The 22,997-nt window shown below is 40.0% G+C and overlaps 1 protein-coding gene across 50 annotated transcripts in view; it reads right to left on the reverse strand.

Annotated features, from left to right (window-relative positions):
- Ttn (titin) overlaps nucleotides 1-22,997 on the reverse strand; it is a 282,873-nt gene that overhangs the window by 60,310 nt on the left and 199,566 nt on the right. For all 50 annotated transcript variants that reach the window (XM_048808084.1, XM_048808057.1, XM_048808041.1 and 47 more), the window contains 37 exons: nucleotides 21,744-22,040; nucleotides 21,338-21,637; nucleotides 20,936-21,250; nucleotides 20,688-20,836; nucleotides 20,006-20,156; nucleotides 19,635-19,916; nucleotides 18,349-18,651; nucleotides 17,508-17,810; nucleotides 17,124-17,405; nucleotides 16,733-17,032; nucleotides 16,343-16,645; nucleotides 15,933-16,241; nucleotides 15,536-15,817; nucleotides 15,134-15,433; nucleotides 14,747-15,040; nucleotides 11,686-14,652; nucleotides 10,840-11,160; nucleotides 10,457-10,741; nucleotides 10,063-10,362; nucleotides 9,454-9,756; nucleotides 8,785-9,060; nucleotides 8,383-8,682; nucleotides 7,985-8,287; nucleotides 7,386-7,685; nucleotides 6,332-6,619; nucleotides 5,685-5,981; nucleotides 5,292-5,594; nucleotides 4,887-5,192; nucleotides 3,786-4,073; nucleotides 3,403-3,693; nucleotides 3,025-3,312; nucleotides 2,270-2,857; nucleotides 2,077-2,181; nucleotides 1,461-1,658; nucleotides 1,074-1,370; nucleotides 395-982; nucleotides 2-304 (listed from right to left, as the gene is read on the reverse strand). In XM_048808084.1, coding sequence (XP_048664041.1) covers nucleotides 2-304; nucleotides 395-982; nucleotides 1,074-1,370; nucleotides 1,461-1,658; nucleotides 2,077-2,181; nucleotides 2,270-2,857; nucleotides 3,025-3,312; nucleotides 3,403-3,693; nucleotides 3,786-4,073; nucleotides 4,887-5,192; nucleotides 5,292-5,594; nucleotides 5,685-5,981; nucleotides 6,332-6,619; nucleotides 7,386-7,685; nucleotides 7,985-8,287; nucleotides 8,383-8,682; nucleotides 8,785-9,060; nucleotides 9,454-9,756; nucleotides 10,063-10,362; nucleotides 10,457-10,741; nucleotides 10,840-11,160; nucleotides 11,686-14,652; nucleotides 14,747-15,040; nucleotides 15,134-15,433; nucleotides 15,536-15,817; nucleotides 15,933-16,241; nucleotides 16,343-16,645; nucleotides 16,733-17,032; nucleotides 17,124-17,405; nucleotides 17,508-17,810; nucleotides 18,349-18,651; nucleotides 19,635-19,916; nucleotides 20,006-20,156; nucleotides 20,688-20,836; nucleotides 20,936-21,250; nucleotides 21,338-21,637; nucleotides 21,744-22,040 — 13,665 coding nt within the window. The remainder of the gene's footprint in view (nucleotide 1; nucleotides 305-394; nucleotides 983-1,073; nucleotides 1,371-1,460; nucleotides 1,659-2,076; nucleotides 2,182-2,269; nucleotides 2,858-3,024; nucleotides 3,313-3,402; nucleotides 3,694-3,785; nucleotides 4,074-4,886; nucleotides 5,193-5,291; nucleotides 5,595-5,684; nucleotides 5,982-6,331; nucleotides 6,620-7,385; nucleotides 7,686-7,984; nucleotides 8,288-8,382; nucleotides 8,683-8,784; nucleotides 9,061-9,453; nucleotides 9,757-10,062; nucleotides 10,363-10,456; nucleotides 10,742-10,839; nucleotides 11,161-11,685; nucleotides 14,653-14,746; nucleotides 15,041-15,133; nucleotides 15,434-15,535; nucleotides 15,818-15,932; nucleotides 16,242-16,342; nucleotides 16,646-16,732; nucleotides 17,033-17,123; nucleotides 17,406-17,507; nucleotides 17,811-18,348; nucleotides 18,652-19,634; nucleotides 19,917-20,005; nucleotides 20,157-20,687; nucleotides 20,837-20,935; nucleotides 21,251-21,337; nucleotides 21,638-21,743; nucleotides 22,041-22,997) is intronic.

A 22,997-nucleotide genomic window follows, 5' to 3' on the forward strand; every position in this document is an offset into this window, starting at 1 on the left:
CATGCTACATCCTTCATTAGAACAGGATTTGAAGCATCACTAGGTGGACCAATTCCTGCTCTGTTTTCTGCACTGACGCGGAACTCATAGGTGTTTCCTTCTTGCAGTCCTGTCACTTTGCATCTGAGATCGGAAACTGGCGTCTTTGTGGCTCTCACCCACCGCAAGCCTTTCTTTTCTCTCCTTTCTACATGATATCCTGTGATCTCACTGCCACCATCATCAGTTGGTCTTTTCCAGCTGACAGTGGCAGTGTTCTTAGTGACATTTGATATCTCTGGCTTTCCAGGAGGGCCAGGAGGACCTAAAAAGGAAACAAATTTGTGAGAAATCCATGATTTCCTAAAATCTGCTATAAATGTTCTTGTCGATTCTTTTTCTGTGCTCTACGTACCAAATCTGTCTACCATTTTGACAGGTTCGGACTGTACAGGTTCTCCTTTGCCATAATGGTTTACAGCTGAGACACGGAAAAGGTACTCATTTCCTTGGATAAGCTTGGTTACCACATGCCTGCAAGTCTGAATATCTTCAGAAACCACTGTCCACAAAAGCCGGCTAGTTTCTCTCTTTTCAAGAACATAGGACTTAATTGGTGATCCGCCATCTTCTAAAGGAGGTGTCCATGTAAGTGTTGCTTTTTCAGCAGAAACGTTACTGATTTCAATAGGACCTGGGGGACCAGGCACATCAAGGACTGTTACCTTCACATGCTCCTCCTTTGTGCCGAAAGGATTGGTAGCAGTGATCGTATATTCACCAGCATCTTTTCTAGTGGCATATTTGACAGAAAGTGTGGAAGATGTTGGGGTTGAAGTTATCTGAGCAATATCTGATGGTCTAATGTCTTTTCCTGCCCTGGACCAACTTGACTTTGGAAGGGGTTTGCCAAGAATGCTAATGGCACTCAAAACAATGGTATCCCCTGCTTTAATTGTAAGCCCATCTTTTATTGTGGGATCAAGGACAATGGTTGGTGCCTCTGCAAAGGAAAAAAAAAAACATTTGCAATCAGAAAAGGAAGGAGGTTTAGTGCTATTTTTTAAATAAAGTAAAAAGTAAAATTGACCTACCATATTCATCCTTGCAAATAATAGTTTCTGTGCTTTCCGATGGAGCGCTAATGGCACCTGCTGTATTCTTTGCTCTAATTCTGAATTCATATTTTCCACCCTCAACTAGGTCAGTTACAGTAAAGGCACAGTCTGGAACATTAATGTGGTTGGCTTTCATCCAAGACTTAGAAGGTAGATCCCGCTTCTCCACTATATATCCAGTTAACTTATGACCACCATCATATTTGGGTTCAGTCCATATGAGAGTCACTGAATTCCTTGTTACATTAATAACCTCAGGTTTGCCAGGAGGATCTAAAACAAAAAATAAAGCCAGTCAAATGAATATCAACATTTGCTTCAGGTAGCAAATGCCCTTAGGTTTTTCTTTGTATAATGACTTACCAATTGGATCAAGTGCTACAACTGGCTCTGATGGCAGGCTTGGCTTGCCCACTCCTGCTAAATTGATTGCCATAACTCTGAATTCATATTCAAGACCTTCAGTTAATCCTGTCACTTTAAAGTCCTTCATCCTTATAGGAGTCTTGTTAGCTCTCTTCCACAAAAGGCTGTTTCTTTCCTTGAACTCAATATGATACCCTGCAAATAACCCATGGATGTATCAATTCGGATAGCAAGTATAAATATAAGTGTATTTAAAAAATTTACATGTATTTTTATCAAAATTGTTTATATAGGATATATTAAATAGATGATCATTTTTGCCATCTATATTCTTATTACCCAGGCATAGTGCCATTTCTTTTCTTGGAATAGCATTGTTATTGTCCTGTTCAACAGTTTTAACCCATATTACATATCACAAAGAAACACCCTATTAACTGTTATATTAGGAGGTTTTCAATGAAATTAAACATTAGCCACATATGCTGAAAGAAAAATACATTATTGTATATGTACTTTATGCTGTGAATGAGCACACAGTCATATAGTTTTCATGGAAATATTTGGAAGGAACATTGGTAGAAAACCTGTGGGATAAGAGCAAATTAAATACCTGTAATCGGAGATCCACCCGTTTTTCTGGGGTCTGTCCAAGTTAGAGAGACTGAATCATGTCTAACATCCACAATATTGGGAGGTGGGGGAGCATCAGGCACATCTAGAAGAAAGTACATAGTACAAGATTTATAAACAGGGAACCTCCACAAAACCATGTGTTGCTTTGTTTTTAGCCTTGAGGCACTTACCAAATGGATGTTTAGCCACTATTGGCTCTGACTTCAGGCCTTCTCCTACACCATATTTATTTTCAGCACTGACCCTGAAGGTATATTCCATACCCTCATGAAGTCTGGTTACTCTGAAGGTGGTTTTCTGGACAGCTGAGGCACACGTCACCCACTTGTTGTTTACAGAATCTCTCTTCTCCAGGATATAGTTGGTGATTTCAGAACCTCCATCATCCTTTGGAGGACCCCACTTTAAGGTCATGGCTTCTGCTGTGACTTCATCAAATTTGATTGGTCCAGTAGGGATGCCAGGCTTGCCAACAACTTTTATGGAAAGGGTTCCTTCCTTTGTGCCAGCAACATTCTTGAGTGTGATTGTGTATTTTCCAGCATCAGATTTTTGGCAGTCATATACTACAAGAGTTGTGTTAACTGCAGATGACTCAACACTGACTCTTGTGTCAATTGCCAGAGGATCTTCCCCTTTCTTCCAGGATACTGATGGTGCTGGCTTGCCCTTTATGGGAATCTTAAGACGGAAGTTGCTGTTTTCTTTAGCCAAGTAGCACAGATCAGGTAGGTCCTTTAAGTCAAGATCAGGAGCCACTGTAATTCAGCAGAGATGAATTGTTATCATTTTTGAGACCAGGCAATTAACTCTTTCAGATCATATGGATTTTAAAGGATTTGCTTGATAGGCTAGTGGTTAGGGCTCAAGGACACACTTTTGATGATAGTAAAGAGAAAATGAAGATGTAGAGGGAGAAGCTTACCGACATCGTCCTTTGCCACGACAGTGATTTCACTGGGGGTTCCTTCTCCATTTTCATTTTCAGCACTCACTCTGAAGGTATATTCCTTCCCTTCAGTCAGATCTTTTGTGGAGTACTGCAGGCTTAATGATTTCATAACACGTTGCCACTTATTTTCTTCCGACAGGAAATCAACTACATATCCAGTAATTCGACTTCCACCATCAGTACGAGGCTTTTTCCAGCCAATGGTACAAGATGACTTGGTGACAGACAATGCTTTCAGGTCCACAACTGGTCCAGGGGTTTCTAAAGCAAAAGAGAAATGATGAGGCTAAGCCCCAAATAACCACGGTTGGATGTCACTTAACTGTATGGAGCTGTAGTTCATTTGCTCACCAGAAGCTTTCACGGCGTCTCGTGTTTCACCGGGATCACCGATGCCATACTCATTTTCAGCAAACACCCTGAAGAAGTAGGACTTTCCTTCCTCCAAGTTGGATACTCTGAAGCTTGTTTTTGAGCACTCAGTTGTCACCGTGGACCAGGACTTCCTTTCTGCATCACGTTTTTCTACCACATAGTTTATGATGGGACTTCCACCATCGATAATGGGAGGATCCCAGGTAACATAAGCAGAGTCTTTGGATACTTCCTTAACAGTCACATTGACAGGTGGCCCAGGGGTATCTGGATAAGTAATGGGTAAGTAAGAAATGAATATATAAAAGATACAGAAGCCATAGTTTTAAACATATGATTCTTTTTTTTTTTTGACTTACCAAGCACTTTCACTACAATGGTATATTCCTTTTTACCACAGATGTTCTCTAGAGTTAGGATGTATTTTCCAGCATCATATTTGTTTACGTTTTCACAGCGTAAGAAAGTGTCAAAGTCAGTTGACTTTATGTCCAGTCCAATCCTTTCCCTTAGGTTGACATTGGGCTTTGACCAAGTAATCTTTGGAGGTGGACGTCCTCTTACTGGTACGTAGAGTCTCATTGTAACTCCAGCACGTAATATGAGTGTCTTCCTTAATTCAGCATCAAGTTCTCCCTCAGGTGGAACTATTTAATTTGGGGGTGGAGAAAGGTTTGGTGAAAAAAAAAAATTAATGCTCTCCATGGACTGACCTTATCACTTATAAATTTCTAAAATTATTTATTACTTTTGAACATCCTTAATGTCATCTTCATAACTATTTCAATATTTTGTACCCATTGTTGGCCCTTCCATTTTCCAATATGTTTTAGCCTCAACAAAAATTTCCTTGGGGGACCTATATTTCCTCTTTTCTTGAACCCTCAAACTCTACGTATATTAAAGAAAGTAGGTGGCTGATCATTGGCTCTATTCCATTTTTGGTTTTTCTTGTATTCAGTGAGGGTACTCTGCCAAATACCCTGATTCCTTTTATTATTTCAATGTATGAAGAAAAGTGGATGAAATATGATACCAGGTAACTAAAAGGGGATTGTTACAAAGAATAACTAGGAAGAACAAGGGGCAGGGAATTTAAGATGGATAGTCTGCCAGTAATATTCTTAGAGAGAGGTTGGATTAGAAGAGTAAATGAAAACCATGAGAATGATAATAGTTCACTAAGTTAAAAAAATCCTCTTTATTCTCAGAATAAAATTCCATATTCCTTCGAAGACATGACATTTTCTTGTGTATACAAAAAAACCTTTCAGAACCACAAACCACCTTGCATTTCCTTTGGCCTGTTCTATGATACCTTGAAGTACCCACCCAGCTCTCCTAAAATGTACTTCTGGAATTACCAAAGTTAAAACTTATAAATATATAACAGTTCTAGTCTCCCTCCTAGAATACGGTTAATGAGAAAAGCCCTATGTATTTCTCCTGGTCATACTTACTTAAGATGTCCTTGGGGCAGTGTTTATCTGGCACATCACTGGGGTCACTGAATCCAATCTTGTTAACAGCATACACACGGAACTGATATTCCGTGTTTTCCATCAGGCCAGTAACCTCAAAGCGTGTTTTCTGTAGTTTCTCTGGTAAATTGCACCTCACCCAGTTATCAGAGTCAGCTCGTTTGACTTCAACGAGATAACCGATGATAGGGCTACCACCATCATAGGCTGGCTTGCCCCAGGAGAGACTCACAGAGCTCCGGGTTGTATCATATACTTTAGGGAAAGCTGGTGGGCCAGGTGGATCTGCAGAAAACACAAAAATAGAAAACTTTAGTAAAACTTTCCTTCCCAGTTGTTTAATGCTGATTAGAACACACATATGGAACTCCCATGTAGACTTACACAGAGGATCCTGAGCATAAACAGCTTTGGATGCATCACTGGGTTTGCCTGGTCCAGCTTTATTTATAGCTGTAACTCGGAACTCATATTCGGTACCTTCTTGAAGACCCGTTGCTTTTATTGTTCTTTCAATGACAGGTTTTCTGTTGACCTTTGTCCAGTTAACTGCCTGAGTTTCTCGCTTTTCAACCAAGTAGCCAGTGATGGGTGAACCGCCATCATCTGCTGGTGGTTTCCAGCTGACTGTCATATGGTCTTTGGTTATGTTGCTGATGACAGGAGGATCACAGCGTCCAGGTGGGTCTGCAGGGATTGATTTGAAAGGTTAATTTCTCAGGCTTAACAGGTAATTTTTAAAAAGGAAAAGGAAAAACTACAGGAAAACATTCTTACCATATGGGTTTTTAGCAATTGCTGGCTCAGTGAAGATTGGATCACCCACTCCGTATTTATTTTCTGCGCAGATGCGGAACTGATACTCATGGCCCTCTATAAGTTTCTCCACGCTGCAGCTGGTGATGGGCACAGTGGCAGAGACTTGAGCCCAGTTGGGCCTGCTGGTTTCACGTTTGTCAACAATATAGTTGGTGATTTCTGAGCCTCCGTCTTCAAGAGGAGGTTCCCAAGAAAGCATTGCACGATCTGAATACATTTTGTTGATTTTAACGGATGCTGGAGGACCAGGCTTATCTAAAAAAAAAATAAGGAATAAAAGTGAAGTTTTTCTACTTCCATATAGATTAGAAGTCTGAAGACCTGAGCTGTGGTCTTTATGTCATTAACTTCCTCTGTGACCTTAAAGTTGCTTAATTTTCTAGAATCTGTTTCCACATATGTAAAATTAGGTACCTGGAACATATGGTTTCTAATATTCTTCTCAGCTCTAAAACTGAGAATAGATTAATTCTGAGATAAGATTAATTCTGTGCTTAGGAAATACATAGTAGGATATATAATTTTCTCACATATTACTTTGTAAATCTTATTGCATCTTGTTAACCAAAGCTAAGTGCAGGATTCTAATTAAATGCTTTAGTTACCTAATACTTTAAGTTTAATGGTAGCTGATTTGGAACCGCTTGAATTTTCAGCAGTGATGGTGTAGTCTCCCGAGTCCTTCCGGTTCACACTGAATAGCTCCAAGGTGCACAGGTTCCGCTTCATGGCCATCTTTATGCCTTCTGCTGGTTTTAGTGGTGTGCCATCTTTCTTCCAAGAAACTGTTGGCATTGGTTTACCAAAAACAGTAGCATCCAAGCAAACATTGGTTCCTGCTTTCACAGTAAGCAAAGATTTCATCTCCACACTCAGGTCTATCCTGGGAGGAACTGGAAAGAAATGAGATGAAAAGGAGTTCATGTATGTGAAAATACATAGTTTAATTCTTAATAATAATATTAAAAATTCATATGTTCTCTTTTAAGAATGGGATTTTTATTTATTTTAATAGGCTAATAATTGCATATATTTATGAGATACAATGTGATGTTCTGGTATATGTATGCACTGTGGAATAATTAAGTCAAGCTAGTTAGTGCATCTATCACCTCACTGACTAAGCATTTATCTGTGGTGAGAACACTTAGAATTTACTCTTTTAACAATTTTGAGATGTACATTATTAATTATGGTCACTGTACAATAGATCACTAAAATTTATTCCTCTCTAATTGAAACTTTGAACCCTCTGACATCTCCCCTTTTCCCTACCTCCCTAATCCCCAGCTCTGGTAACCACCAAGAATATGATTTTTTAAAATAATGTATATATTATTTTTTAAAATAATTTCTATACCAAGAAATCTTACAGTGTTGGAAATATAAAAAGTAAGTTCCCATAATGTCATTTAAATGCATTTCTTTGCCGTCTTTCTGTGAATGTTTACTTTTGAAATTATTTAGTCCTGAATGCAGTATCCTGCTTTCTAGTTTAGCATGTTAACATTCTCTATAATCATACTTTTTAGTATTATATAGAAATATCTATTGTTTTATTTTTCTTTTTTCTGTGTGTGTAAACTTAGTATTTTATCAGAAGAAATGAATATCATGAATGTTGTGCATCTTTGTCTATAATATACAATGGAATCTTACCATTCTCTGCAAGGATAGTCACTGGGTCTGAGGGTTCAGAAGGCTGGCTAATGTTTACTGCAGTCCTGGCAATTGCTCTAAATTGGTACTGAGCATTCTCTTCTAAGCCAGTAGCTGTGTACTCTTCCTGGGGAATCTGGTGAGGTGTAGTATTGCACCGGACCCACTTATCACCAGGAAGTTTGCAAGCTTCTACGAAATAGCCAATGATTTTGCTGCCTCCATCATGCTTGGGGCGGGCCCAAATGAGGGATGCACTATTTTTGGTAACATCGATAACTTCAGGTTTCCCAGGAGGATCTAAAACCAAAAGAGATCGTCTCAGCATATATCTTCTTTGCAGAAGTTTAAACTCATAGCCACAGAGGTGATAATGTGAACTAAGTAACAAACTCAACAGGATGACAGTCATCCCATTTTAATAATCCCCCACACGGGAAGCTCTTGAGTCTGTGCTATATGCTTCAAAGAGAGTTATATATAGTAGACTTCCATGGTAAGAGATGGGGCAGTGGGAGGGAGGCTATTCTAGAAAATTAGTAATCTTCAGAGGCCCCAAGATTTAAATGTGCCTCTACAATATTGAAAAAAATACTCACCCACTGGCATTCTCGCCGTTACGTATTCTGTTGGTTTGCTGGGTGGGCTGGAACCAGCTTTGTTTAGGGCATAGATTCTGAATGAATACTCAAGACCTTCCACAAGGCCAGCACAAGGATATTCGGTTGACCTGACAAGAGTATCATTAGCTTTCACCCACAGCAAGCTGTTTCTTTCTTTTCGTTCAATCAGGTAACCAGTGATGGGGCTCCCTCCATCGCTGTCTGGCCTGTCCCACGCAACAAATATGCAGTCTTTGTTCACTTTAGTGACTCGTGCATTCTTTGGTTCGCTAGGAACACCTGGAGATGAAGACAAGGAAAATGCCCGTTTCTGTTTTAAGTAACAGATTGGAAAGAAAACAATTATTTTTTTTCTCTCTGAAAAAAATACATACCAAATGGGAACTTGGCAAGCATCTTTGGAGATGTGAGAGGCTCTGAAATACCAAATCGATTCTCAGCACGGACCCGGAAGATATACTCCTGGCCTGGGATCAGTTTTCCAACCCTGCAGGAGGTTTTTGTGACTGAAGCTAGAGCTGTGACCCAGTCCCCGCGGCTAACATCACATTTCTCCACTATATAATTGGTGATGTTACTGCCTCCATCTTCTAGAGGGATGTGCCAGGACAGGGAGCAGGCATCCGCATCTATGTCCGAAATGTCAAATGGAGGCTGAGGGGGTCCAGGTGCATCTGTGTGAACCAAGAGGAAGAAAGTGTAAGAATAGGATTTGGTAGGAAAGAATGTTTCTGGTCTTCACATTTCAGTGGCCATTTGGCTCATACTTAACCTACCCATGACTATAACTTTGACTTTCTGAGTGTCTGTCCCAGAGCTGTTCTCTGCTGTCAGGCTATAGTACCCACTGTCTTTCCTAGTAACATCTTTTATGATCAGAATTGAAGAGCTGTCTGCTTTGTGCACTGCCAGGTGGCTGGATGTGACAACTTCATCTTCTCCTTTCTTCCATGTACAGGTGGGATGAGGCTTTCCATACACATGGGCTTCTACTCGGAGTTTCTTCCCAGCTTTAATAGTAATTTGCTCTGGCATAAGGACCTTTGGTGGTACTAAAAGAAAAAAATGAAAATACATTAATTTTGGAGGGATCAAGTTTTCTTTGGTGGGGAGCTCTGCCGACGTTTTTCAAATTGTGTGTTGCAACCCCTAGTGGGTTCAAATCAATGTTTGAATTAGAGCCAAAATTTTCCAAAGGAATGAAATAGAATATAATAGAAAATAACAGATGTAGCATATTTAAGGAAAGGTATTGTTTCAAGAAACTTCTTTTATATATATGGGTGCATGTATGTTCTGTGTCATGATTTAAAATTCATTTACTACATGTTACCACTGTTTTCCAAGTATTTCTGGAACCAGATTCTTCAAAGAGAAAAGTCTACGTAGCGAAAGAAAATACTAGTGAACTACCGGATGATATTAATGAAGCAATGACTACTTACACAGTTGTTCTTTGGCTTCGTATACTCCTTCGGCTTCTCTTGGCAAGCTGACTCCAACAGCATTTCTGGCCACTACTCTAAATTTATATTTCTTTCCTTCCTTTAAGCCATTGACAACGAGGCTGAGATCTTTTACAACAGAATACTCGGTCCAGCGATCTGCAGGCTGTTCTTCTTCTCTGTAACTAATGATGTAGCCGTCAATTTTAGCGCCTCCATCACGCAGAGGAGGTAACCAGGCTAACGTAGCACTATTCTTCGTCATTTCCGTCACTTCTAGTTTTCTTGGGGGATCTGGCTCACCTAGAAGAAAAATATGATTTAGAAAATTATCTAGGCAACCAAATCAAATCTCCTTTGTTCATGTACATAGTAGTTTTAATATGTCATTGGCCTCAAAGTGTATGAAACCTGTAGTTCAGCATGTTGAAAGTAAAAAAGTACAAGATGAGGCAGGTTACAGAAGTCTTTCCTGGGTGGGTTAGATATTTACTATGCTATTAGAATTTCCACAAATTAAATCCCTTTAAGTAGTAGGTTAAAATTATATTGGTATCTTGCTAAAATAGGGGTCTGGGGTAAGGAGGAGGAAGGAAGGAGATTACTTACTTAGAGGATCTGATGCTAGCACTGGTTTGGGGACGTCTGTTGGGACGCCAGGGCCATACTCATTGACAGCAGTTACTCTGAAGAAATACTCATTCCCAGGGACAAGATTGGTTACGTTGAAGCTTGTTTTCTTAACTTCTGGGGTAACAGTTGACCACGTCTTTCTCTCTGCCTCACGTTTCTCCACAATATAATGAGTCACTTGGCTCCCACCATCATTTTCAGGAGGGGCCCAGGACACATGGCATGATGTTTTAGTGACATCTGAAACTTTTAAATCAGATACGGGTCCAGGAGTGTCTGTAAAGAACCAGAGAATCAGACATCCATGTCTCATCAGAGTCCTTACTAATTTGTTTTTGAAGAGGGAAGAAGAAGTTTCTTAGCAACCTACCCAGTACTCTGACATTCACAAACACAGCTTTTTCTCCTGCGGGGTTCACAAGTGTTAAGGAATATTTTCCAGAGTCATCACGGGTAGAATTGGGGATGACAAGGAAGGCCATGGTGTCAACCAGATCAACTTGTCCTTTTCTGACCACATTATCAATACCCACTTTTCGCCAAGTGACTTTGGGAGCTGGTCGCCCTCTTACTATTGCAAATAGCCGAATAGGGCATCCTGCTCTCACTATGACCAGTTTTCTCATGCTGGCATCCAAATCAATCTCCGGAGGTTCTGCAAATGACATTAAGATTATTAGTTGGCTTTTCTGAATGTGGGGAAATCATGAGAAATGAAGTGAGAATGAGTCCAATGCCACTGGAGAGCCTTACCTAGGATTTCTTTAGGTTTGATAGCCTCCTTTAGTTCTGCAGGGCGCCCAATGCCAACCTGGTTTTGGGCACACACCCTGAACTCATACTCCTGGTTTTCATCCAAGCTGGTAACAGTAAATTCCATGCGAACAAGCTGTGCTGCAGCATTGCACCTTTTCCAGCCTTCGTCAGGTGACATATCTGGTTTTTTGGGTCTCATTTCCACAACATATCCAATAATTGGTGCACCACCATCATAGACCGGTTTCCCCCATCCAAGTGTTATGGAACTTTTGGTAGTATCAACTACTTTGAGATTGGTTGGTGGACCAGGTGGTTCTGAAAATAAATTATATAAAAATGTAGACATGGTTAACTGCAAGTAGTGATCTTCTAATGTGGAGTTTTATATAGTCAATCCTCAATTAATCAAAAATAGTTCATTCACTTTCTCAATTACTGAGTCCTCCTTATTTTCCTTTTCAAAAATTAAAGCCAGGTGCTATGGCACATGCCTGTAATCCCAGGGGCTCAGGAGGCTGAGGCAGGAGGAACCCGAGTTCCAAGCCAGCCTCAGCAAAAGCAAGGTGCTAAGCAACTCAGTGAGACCCTGTCTCTAAATAAAATACAAAGTAGGGCTGGGGATGTGGCTCAGTGGTTGAGTGCCCCTGAGTTCAATCTTCAGTACCCGCCCCTCCAAATTAGAATCTACCATTGTTTTTTTGGTGATTTGCTAAAATGCCTATTTGGGAAAATATTGGCTAAAACAAACTTTTGATATTATGGATTAACTCCTTTATCTAATACCTCTGTGCTTGAGATTAAGAATTGATATAATATCAGAAAAAAACAAGAACATCTTACCTATGGGGTCTTTTGCCACCACCGGTCTTGATGGTAAGCTTGGTTCTCCAATTCCAACTTCATTTTCTGCCTTGACACGGAACTGATATTCATGTCCTGGGAGGAGATTCTGTACTTTCAGACGTCTCTCAGGGATTGCACTTTTGTTAACAGGGACCCATCGCACTCCGTGTTTTTCCTTTTTCTCCAAATAGTATCCTGTGATAGACTTTCCACCATCATATTCAGGTGGGTTCCAAACCACAGTCATTTCTTCTTTGCTTACTTTAGTGACCTCTGGGGGATCAGGGCGACCAGGTCTATCATACTTGGTTTTTGCTATGACTGGTTTACTTTCTGTTGGAGGCCCTGTGCCTATTTTATTTTCTGCACGGACTCTGAAAATATATTCATTTCCTTCTATGAGACGTGTTACTGTAGCACTGGGAATCAAGACATTAGAAGAATAGGTGGACCAAACCATTCGCTTGCTCTCACATTTTTCTAGAATATAATTTTGGATTTCACAGCCACCATCATCTTCTGGTGGATCCCATCGAACAGTGCACCTATCACTGGACACATCAGTAATCTTCAGATTCCTTACAGGACCAGGCTTATCTAAAACATTGACAGTGGCATAGGCCACAAAACTGCCAGCTGTGTTAGTTGCTGTAACTACATATTTACCACCATCACTTCGCTTGGCTTTAGTAAGGGAGAATTTAGATGACTCAGCACTGGTGTCAATCTTGACCCTTGGTGATCTTGTTAAATCTGTAGCATCTTTGTCCTTGGTCCATGCAACTTCTGGAAATGGTTTCCCTCTAACTGCAGCCTCAAGTCTAATGGTGTCCCCTGCTTTGACAGTTAGCACCCCACTTAATTTCAGATCAAGTACTGGTTTCTGTAAGTCTTCCTTCACAACAACTTCCTCTGTCTTTACCCAATCACTTTCCCCACCCTCATTCTTTGTCTGTACTCTAAACTCATAAATTTGGTTTTCAACACATTTGTCAACCATGTAGTGGGTTTCTTTAATGCTTCCTTTATGTACTCTTTCCCAGTCAGTAGAACCCTTCAGCCTTCTCTCAACATGATACGATAGATTTGGGCTGCCACCATCATAATCAGGCCGCCGCCACTTTAGATAGACAAATGTCTTTCCTTTATCTGCAATATGAAGGTTTTCAGGCTCACCTGGCCTGTCAATAGGGTTAATGGCCAGAATTGGAGTTTTTGTTTCAATGGTTGGCCCAACCCCTACTTTATTCTCTGCACAAACTCGGAAATAGTATTCATTATTGGCTAAAAGGTTAGCCTTGATTGATCTCTTGGTGACATCTGAAGCAACAATCGACCAGCCTTTCTGATTTGGTTTCCGATATTCTACTATGAAATTGGTTATTTCGGAGCCACCATTATCTAGTGGATTTTCCCAAGAAATTGTGCAGTTCTCTTTCGTTACATTGGTAACCCTCAAGTTCTGGCAAGGCCCAGGTCTGTCAAGGACGTTAACAATGGCTGAGCCTTGGGCATGTCCACTGCTGTTCTTGGCTGAGATGATATACTTGCCGTGATCAGCCCTGACAGCTTCTTTAATTTGTAACTCAACACGGGGTAAATCACAAATTATGTCAACCCGCTTTTCTCGGACCAACACTTTGCCTTCCTTAGACCAAGTTATGTCAGGTTCAGGTCTGCCTTTGACTCGAGCAAGAATGTGGATAGTCTGGCCCACTCTGACGGTAATAACGTCACGACAAGTAACATCAAGCTCGACTTCTGGAGGATGGAGGATGTCTTTTGCAAGCACAGATTCTGCTAGTTCTCTTGGTTCTCCCTCTCCCACAATGTTAGCTGCCTTTATACGGAATCTGTACTCATTTCCTTCAATTAGTCCAGGTACCCTGAAAGCACATTGCCTAATGAGTTCATCCTTATTAATCCTGCTCCACTGTGCCGCGCCAGGTTTCTGACATTCCACCACGTATCCTAGAATGGGGCTTCCACCATCACTGAGGGGCTTTGTCCACACCAAGTCAGCCCATTCTTTGCTCTTGTCTTTCAATTTAGGATTAATAGGTGGCCCAGGGGGTTTAATGGGCCGGCAAGCTTTTATCGGGTCAGAACTTGGCGATGGATTGCTCAGTCCTGCAAGATTTTCAGCAAACACTCTAAACTCATATGTGTTTCCCTCATAGAGTCCAGTCACCCTGAACTTCAGGTCAGCTATCGGTGTTTTGTTGACCCTCACCCACTTTCCAGTTATTTCTCGACGTTCCACGTAGTAACCAGTTATTGGACTGCCACCATCAGATTTTGGCAGGGTCCAAGACACAGTTGCAGCATTTTCTGTAATGTCGGTAACCACTGGTTTACCAGGAGGAGATGGAGGATTGAACTTGTGTTTAGCAACAGTAGGTGTGGAGTCAAGGGGAGGACCAACACCCATCTTATTCTCTGCTTTAACTCGGAAAATGTATTCACAGCCCTTCTGCAGATGTGGGACTTTCAGCTTCAGCTTATTGCTTCCTGAAGACACAACACCCCATGTGTCTTTCCTTGTATCTTGTTTCTCAACGATATAATTTATCACAGGGCTTCCTCCATCATCTTTAGGTGGCTGCCAGGAGATAGTCATGTATTCGGGGGTAACATCCAGAATATGGATAGGGCCTGTTGGTGGTCCAGGAACATCAAGAACAGTAAGATGTACAGCTACCGTTTTGGTGCCAGCTGCATTGGAAACTGTGATTTGATATTCCCCAGTGTCTTTCCTTAAGCAGTTCTTGATGGTAAGTACTGATGAGAAGTTGTCAGTTTCAACTGTGTAGTGGTCATCTGTTTTAATCTCACTCCCATCGGTTGTCCACTTTACAGAAGGAACAGGTACACCTCTTATGATAGCAGGGAATCTGACTGTAGTTCCAGCTTTTACCACAAGCCCTTCAATTAATTTCACATCTAGCTCTATAGATGGAGGCACTGGAAAATAAACATGAGGAAATTAGATTTCAATTCTTGCACTATAAAGGATTTAAAGAAGAAAATAAAATAATAATGCCAATCCAAAAATCACCTAGTTTTTCTTGGCATTCTATCGGGATAGTTGTATCAGGGAGCCCGAGACCCACAATATTTTCAGCTTTTACACGGAATCTGTAGGTCTTTCCTTGTTGTAGTCCAGTAACAACGCACTCCAAGTTTTTCACAGTCTTGAACTTAATCCAGTCCTCAGCACCTTCTTCTTGATATTCCACCAAGTATCCAGTGATTGGAGAGCCCCCATCACGATCTGGTTTATTCCACACAAGGGAGACTTCAGTCTTGTCAACATCCACATGATGTAGGTCCTTGGGTGGCCCTGGGGGATCTTTTTTTTTTAAAAAAAGAAGAAGTCATGATGAATAAGTAGTTTTCCCAGAGACAGTTAAATGATACTTTGTATCCAGAGAAAGCAACTCACGGAGAGGATCCACAGCCTTGATGGGTTTAGGCGTCTCAACAAAAGGACCACGTCCATATTGGTTCTCAGCAGCTACTCGGAAGAGATACTGATTGCCTTCAGTAAGATGTTTAGCCAAATGACTCTTTTTCTTTGATGTAGTTGAAAGAGGTGACCACTGGGCACTGGCAACATCTTTCCTCTCAACCACATAGTTTGTCACAACAGAACCACCATCATCCAGGGGTTCCTTCCAAGTAAGGTAACAAGAATCTTTCCTAATTTCGCTGACTTCCAGATCTCTAGGTGGCCCAGGTTTGTCTGAAAAGTGTTAAATTATAGTTATAAAAGGGATTTAATCCAGACAAGAGAAAAAGGTGTATCAAAATATACTTTTAATGGCATAAGGATTAAAATTCTTACCCAATACAAGTACTTTCACTGAGACGGTTTTGGAACCAGCTGGATTCTCTACTGTTAAGGAATAAATTCCACCATCTTCATGGGCAGCATTACGAATTTCAAGCTTGCTGCCGACTGGAGTAACATCAATTCGTGCTTTAGTCGGAGCCTCTCTGTCTTCCTTTTTCCAGGTGACTTTTGGGAATGGCACTCCTTTGATGATGGCACTCAGTCTTAATGTATCACCAACTTTAATGTGTTGTTCTCTTGCCATGTTGGCATCAAGAATCAACTCAGGGGGTTCTAGAATGAAAAGAACAGCACATTCAAATTTGATTAGTTAGCGCATGTTAGAATTATGCATATTCAGTCAGGCACCTATTCTCCTTGCACATGCTGATGAAAACATTTTACTCACCAAGTCTGTCTTTTACCAGCACTGGCTCTGGAACATAAGCTGGATCTGATTCACCAGCTTCATTGACTGCCAACACTCTGAACTTATAGGTCTGACCATCCCGAAGACCAGTGACTTTATATTTAGTTTCAGGACACGACTCAGGAGTATGATTGGCTCTTCGCCACTCTTCATCACCAACTTTTTGGTACTCAACAATGTAACCCAGTATCTTGCTCCCGCCATCATGACGTGGTGGCTGCCAGGTTAGGTCAACTGAGTTACATGTTGTATCTACTGCTTCAGGATTCACTGGTGGACTTGGTTTAGCTACATAAAAATTAAAGAAAGGAAAACCAAAAAGGTATTAGAACATAGATGGGAAAAATGTTGGATCATAAACAAACTGAAATGGAGCATCAATACTATACCAATTGGATCTCTAGCAAAGACTGGTTTGGATGGTGGGCTTGGATCTCCAATACCAATTTCATTTTCTGCAGAAACCCGGAATTCATACTGACATCCTTCTAGAAGATCAGGAACCCTAAATTTAGTGTATGGGTGGATAGGCTCTTTGGTAACCCTAGCCCATCGTTTAGACATCGTTTCCCTCTTTTCTAGGATGTAGTTGGTGATGGGCTTTCCTCCATCGTGTGGCTTGTTCCAGGTTACTAATGCAGAGTCTTTGGTGACTTCTGTAACAATGGGCTGATCAGGTGCATCAGGAACTCCTATAACAAATGTTAGCAAAATGTGTTAGAAGTTAATTTTTTTAAACTACATCAAGAATTGACTCCACAGAAAGAAACAATACATACTGAAACGATCTTTGGCTTTCATTGAATCAGACACCAGAGGATCACTTATTCCATACAGGTTTTCAGCATGTATACGGAAAATGTAATCTTTTCCTTCAAGCAGTTTAGGAACTTTGCATGTTGTTTTAGCACTTGCAGAGGTCACAGGCATCCAAACATCTTTACCCAACTCCTTCTTTTCAATAATGTAGTTGGTGATGTCACTTCCTCCATCATCTAAAGGTGGCTTCCAGGAGATGACCATGTAATCTTTGGTTACCTCATCAAAAATGACAGGTCCTACTGGAGGTCCAGGACGATCTGCAGAAAAGAAATCAGAGCACAAAGTGTCCTTTCCACTTCTGCTTTTGAAGGAACAGAAAGTCTATTATCCTTGTCAAACAGTACTTACCAACAACATTAACTTGACAGAAACCTTTCCTGGAGCCTGTACTGTTCTCCACAACGACACAGTATTTGCCAGAATCCGAACGTTTGGACTTGATCTTCTCTAGAGCAAGTGTTGTTGGAGTGATCTTTATATGAGTACGTTCATCTTCTAGCACATCAGCTTCATCTTTGAACCAACTAACCTTAGGCTTTGGTTTGCCTGAGTAGCGGCCAGTGAGGGCAAAAGCTTCACCAACCCTAACCGTGAGCTTATCTCTGAAGTCCAAGTCAAGTGTTGGGGGAGCTAAAAGTTAATAAAAACGAACAAAAAAGTCACTTTTACTGATATCTTTGGCAACTCTATGAATGTTCAATTTTCAAAGTATAAATTGTGGGCGACACATACCCAGTTCATCCTTGCAAGTGATTGGCTTGGTGCAAAATGATGGCTTGCCTTGTCCAACAATATTGACAGCACTGACACGATATTCATAGGTATCACCCTCTTTTAAGCCTTTAACTGTGTATTTTCTGCTAAGCAAGTTGTCATTTGTAACTTTGTGGAACTTCTCCGTTCCGATGAGCCGGCTTTCTAGGACATAGTTAATGATTTCTGATCCACCATCATATTTAGGAGGATTCCAAGTCAAAGTTACAGTATTTTTAGTAACGTCTTTGACTTCTAGGTCTTCAGGTCGCTCTGGTACAGCTGTAAGTATGAACACAGAGAAAAATGTGTCATATTAAGAATGTAACAGAATGTAGTAAAAACTCCTTTGTAAAGACTGCATTTAAACATTAAGTGATCTGCTTCAATAAATAATAGAAGTGACTCATCATATGACTATGCAAGCTAAAAAGGGCCCAATACAATCTAATTGTCTTAGTGAAAATTAGAGTAAGAAAAATTAGGTGAGAAAATAAAGGTTCATTAAAACTAATTTAGGAAAGATCTCCAGAGTTGGTGGTTTTAGGGTTAGGAAAATAATATAGTTTCTAATTAAGCTCCTGAGTGGAATGTTTAAAAAAAAAATTAGAGTATTATACACAGAAAGGATTTGATGAATCATAAATATTCCTATAATTTTTTTCATGTAACTAGTAAAATACTATCAAATCATATTCTGAGAAGTTGTCTAATAAGTACTTATTAAATAAATGAAATGTATGGCATTTATATACAAATTTTGTCACCATGGTCTTATTAAATGAGTAAGGTGATGAAACTTGTTTTAAGTTGTACTTACTTATTGGATCTCTGATGACAAGTGCAGTTGGTGTCTCAACAAATGGGCCCATGCCAATAATATTTTCAGCTGCGATTCGGAAAAAGTAGGCTTTTCCTTGAATGAGACCCTGGACAGTAGCATTTTGTCGGGTGACTGTGTATGTCACGGGGGTCCAAGCTCTGCGGTCAGCTTCCCGCTTCTCAATGACATAGTTGGTGATTGGAGAGCCTCCATCATCTTCTGGAGAAAACCATGTCAATTTGCAGGAGTCATTGGTTAGATTGTCAGAGAGGAATGGTATTCCAACAGGACCCGGTACATCTGAAAATAAGAGGAGAAAATTCAAACTGTTTGTGTTACTCTCTGCTTTTAAAAAGGAGACAAATATGGTTAGGAAGAAATTAAGGTTTTGTGTCTAAGGAAGAATAAAATGCAAAAACCATGAGATGGAGGGAGCAGCAGGAGAGGGGTGAAGAGTGGTATGGTCACTTTGGGTTGTTTCCTCTCCAAGAGGTAAAAAGATAATTTTTTTTCTGGGTGATGAGTCAATCAATGAGCAGCATAGGAGGGGTTGGAATTTTAATGTGGAAGTACACGAATTCTCCAATTAAAGTAATGGCTGTTTAGAAGTAAAAAGGTTTAGGAGCTTGAAACTGAAAAGCTCCCAAGACTATAGGTGAATGAAATGGTTTTATGTAATTTAAATATTAATTATGTTAACACAGGACTTAGTATTTGCAGCATGGCTGTACTTAGAGTCATGTGCTCTAAGTGGGAGGGCTTCACTTTCAAAGCAAATCACTGGACTAAACCAGACAACAAGAGGCATAAAAAGTTCAACTCTATGCTCAGAGACATTTGGTTATATTCATAACCAAATGTGATGCTCCTCAATTAGAATACTGAAACCTTCAGAGGGTTTTTCATTATTAAGATAATTAGCAAATAACCATGTGAAAATAACTATTTTCAAAAGTGAAAATGATCGTCACTGACAGATTTTAAACATTCATGTGTATAAAAGTTGCTTTTAGGGAAATGATATAACAATAGTAGGCATTTATGGTGGTACGTTCTGTAAAAGCAGCATAAAAAATTTATGTGTAGTAGGAATACAACTGTATAGAATATACATAGGCTAAAAAAGCAAAAAGGAAAAATTTGAAATTCTAATCTGTGGATTATGGGTGATTTTTTTCTTTTCCAAAATGTTTATAACATAGTTTTATTACAACATAGTTTTGCTGTAGATGTAATAAAAATGCTTGTTGAAAACATTGCATAGACAAAGTGAACTTATTTACCTAATACATCAACAATAATTGTCTTCTTTCTTTCTCCCCCTGCATTTTTGGCAAGAAGAGAATAGACGCCTTGATGGCTCCTCTGGCAGTTCTTGATGACCATGGATGAGCTGATGGCCGTTTCCTCAATGGTGGCTTCTTGAGGTAACGCTCTTTCGTTCATGCTCCAGGTGACAGTTGGAGGCGGCTTCCCAGAGACGTAAGCAATGATTCGGATCACCCCTCCAGCATGGACGACAATTCTGTCTCTGACACTGGCATCTAGCTGGAGGTCAGGTGAAACTGGGAAAGAATTGAAAATTTTCAATGTGATTTCCACTTTCAGTCTGAAACGTAAGTATGGAAGAAATAATAGAAGTGCTGATAATTACCAATTCTGTCTTTCATTTCAATGATATCTGTGACTTCTCCAGGTTCTCCAATGCCAGCAATGTTAACTGCTCTCACTCTAAATTTGTAGAATGCCCCTTCTTTTAATCCTGTCACAACAAGTTTTGTTCCTCTCACTTCTTTATCTTTAGCCTGGGGGAAATGGATAAACATTTTATAGTTAGTTCTTTGCAGCTTGTTGCTTTAATAACTTTCTACCATATAACAAGTAGCCCACTTACTCTCTTTAGGAAAATTGTCAGTTTAGGTTTTAGGGCTCAGCTTTTATAGGCAACACTAAATGGAATAATTTGCCAGGAATTATGTTTTAATATTATTATCAAATGGACCTGGGGATGTAGCTCAGTGGTAGTCTCCTTAACCCTAATCTGATTAATTTTTTGACAATAACATATTTGCATCATTAGTTATGAAATTATTTTTCTGATTTCTTTTCTTCCTTTTTTTTAACCTTTATTTTACTTTTTTTTTAATGTGGTGCCAGGGATCAAACCCAGTGCCTCATGAATGCTAGGCAAGCACTCTACCACTGAGCCACAACCCCAGCCCTGTTTTTCTGATTTCTTAAACTAAAAATATAGATAGAAGCTAATGGGATTGAGAGTAACTACTACATTTTTAGTTCATACATAGTACATTTTTTTAAAGCCAAGTTTTAGTTACCTTTTCCCATTCTTCTTTTCCTTCTTCCTTATACTCAACAATATATCCAGTTATTTTGGAGCCACCATCTTTTAATGGGGGAGACCATTCGAGGTCCACAGATGATTTAGTCCAGTCTGTCACTTTGGGAAATGGAGGGCCAGGAGGAGCTGGAACAAACCAGTATAAATTAGTATTCTTGACTTTTCCATTGCACTTTTGGAAGATAATTTAAAAAAAAAAGAAGAGAGAATGATGGCAAGCCTTACCAATTGGATCTCTAGCAGTCACTGGATCTGATGGCAAACTTGCAGGACCCACACCAGCAGCATTGATTGCATACACTCGGAACTGGTAGTCAGAACCTTCAATAAGATCAGTTACTTTGTAAGAAACACCCAAAGTCATGGCTTTGATAGGGTCTCGGTTCACCCTCTTCCATCTCTTTGAAGTGGTGTCTTTCATTTCTAGCCAGTATCCAGTCACAGGAGAACCTCCATCGTACTCTGGCTCTTCCCAGTTGACAGTCATGGAGTTACGAGTCACACTGCTAACTGTTGGTTTATCTGGTGCCCCAGGGACAGCTGTAGGGAAAACAATACATTAGTCTACAAGAAATTAGAAACAGCATAGATAAGAATAGCTTTGGTGTAAAATGTGAGCCAACTTACAGAAGAGGTTTCGTGCTGTCTCAGGTTCACTGTCAAGTGGTTCTCCAATGCCGTATTTATTCTGGGCCATGATTCGGAATACATATTCATGGCCTTCCAGCAATTTGGGAATTGTGTACATGCACTCTTTAGGTTCGCTGGAAACACGTACCCATGTCTTCCTGTTAGCTTCTCTTTTCTCTATTACATAGTTTGTAATTTTGGACCCACCATCATCTTTAGGTGGAAGCCAAGATAATGTCATTTGATCTGCTGAAATTGATTCAAACTTTATGGGTCCTATTGGAGGGCCAGGACGACCTAAAATGGTTTAAAGAAGGAACATTTTATTAGAGTGATTTTTAAAGCCTGAACCTATTTATGGATGTAAAAACATGCAGTTTTAACCAAGTCATGCAATCTTTACCAAGGACATTGAGTCTCATCTCCTTTGATGCTGTTCCCAGGTTATTTACAGCTGTGATGGTGTATAAGCCAGTGTCACTCCTGCGAGACTGTGGAATAACTAAAGTGCAGGTGTCGTCCACCACCAGTTTGTTGACGTGGGTGTCATAGAGAACAGGTTCTTTGTTATCAGGCTTCTTTGGAGGAGCTTTAAACCAGGTGAGGGTTGGGAATGGCACTCCTTTGATTTTGGCCACTATGTTAACATCAGTTCCTTCTTCAACCTCCATGAATTCTTTGAGCTCAATTGATGGTGGGCCTAGATTATTAAAAATTACATAAGTTATCATTAGGAGTAAAAAGCGCTGAAGGACAGAAAGTTCAATTTACAAGGATGATAAAGGTGTTTGTATCTACTATAGGCAGACTTTATATCCCAGGCCCATATAAGAGTGGGTCTGTTTTTAAAACTGTTGTACTTGTTTGAGGAACAGGTACATGTAGTTTATTGGATCTACATGTGGCTAGATTTCTCAGCTATTGCCTCTCTCTTTTCTGGCATAATTATGCATGAGCATATACTGATAAAAGGGCAGAAGGGAGTGAAGCATTATAGCTTAGGCTTGGGAGCCCTGTCGCCATGATTTCTTTAATATTCATGCAGAGTTACAAAGGGATTCACAACGTTTACTCTGAGGTGACTTCCCCTCATAAGAAATGCAACTGCTGGTAGAGGCAAAGGAATTTTCTATTTTCCACAGATTTAGTATAAGAGTATGAAAGAGGGTAGTAACTATAGCCTTCAGCTTTGAAAAGAGAATTGAGCAAATTTGCAAAGCAGTAGTGATGGTAACAATAATCAGAGAGCGCAACATTACCATATTTGTATGTATATTTTATCTTTTTAAACAGATACTTATTTTTCTCAAGTGGAGGAAAAGAAATTTGATTGTGAAAAGAAACGCATTGTGGCAGTTGTCAAGCAAATGACTGGTTGCTTTCTGACCCTTCTGAGGAGCAGGCAGAGGAACTGCCTTAACTTCTGACAAAGAAAACAGCTTTCCATGGAGAAAATTACAGTAAGAAAATTACAAACATCATCTCCTTTCATGTAAGGAGAATGTAACTCGGTTGAGGTCAAGGGATGGGTAATTGAGGAATTTGCCCATGTCAGCACTCAGGCCAGAGGAACTTCCTAATGTTCTCATATCCTGTTCTTACTAATTTGGGGTAGTATTAAATACCTAGGAAGGCAGCTATAAAGAGAGAATTTTCT

This window comes from Marmota marmota, unplaced genomic scaffold, assembly GCF_001458135.2.
Source record: "Marmota marmota marmota unplaced genomic scaffold, marMar, whole genome shotgun sequence".
Classification (NCBI taxonomy): domain Eukaryota; kingdom Metazoa; phylum Chordata; class Mammalia; order Rodentia; family Sciuridae; genus Marmota; species Marmota marmota.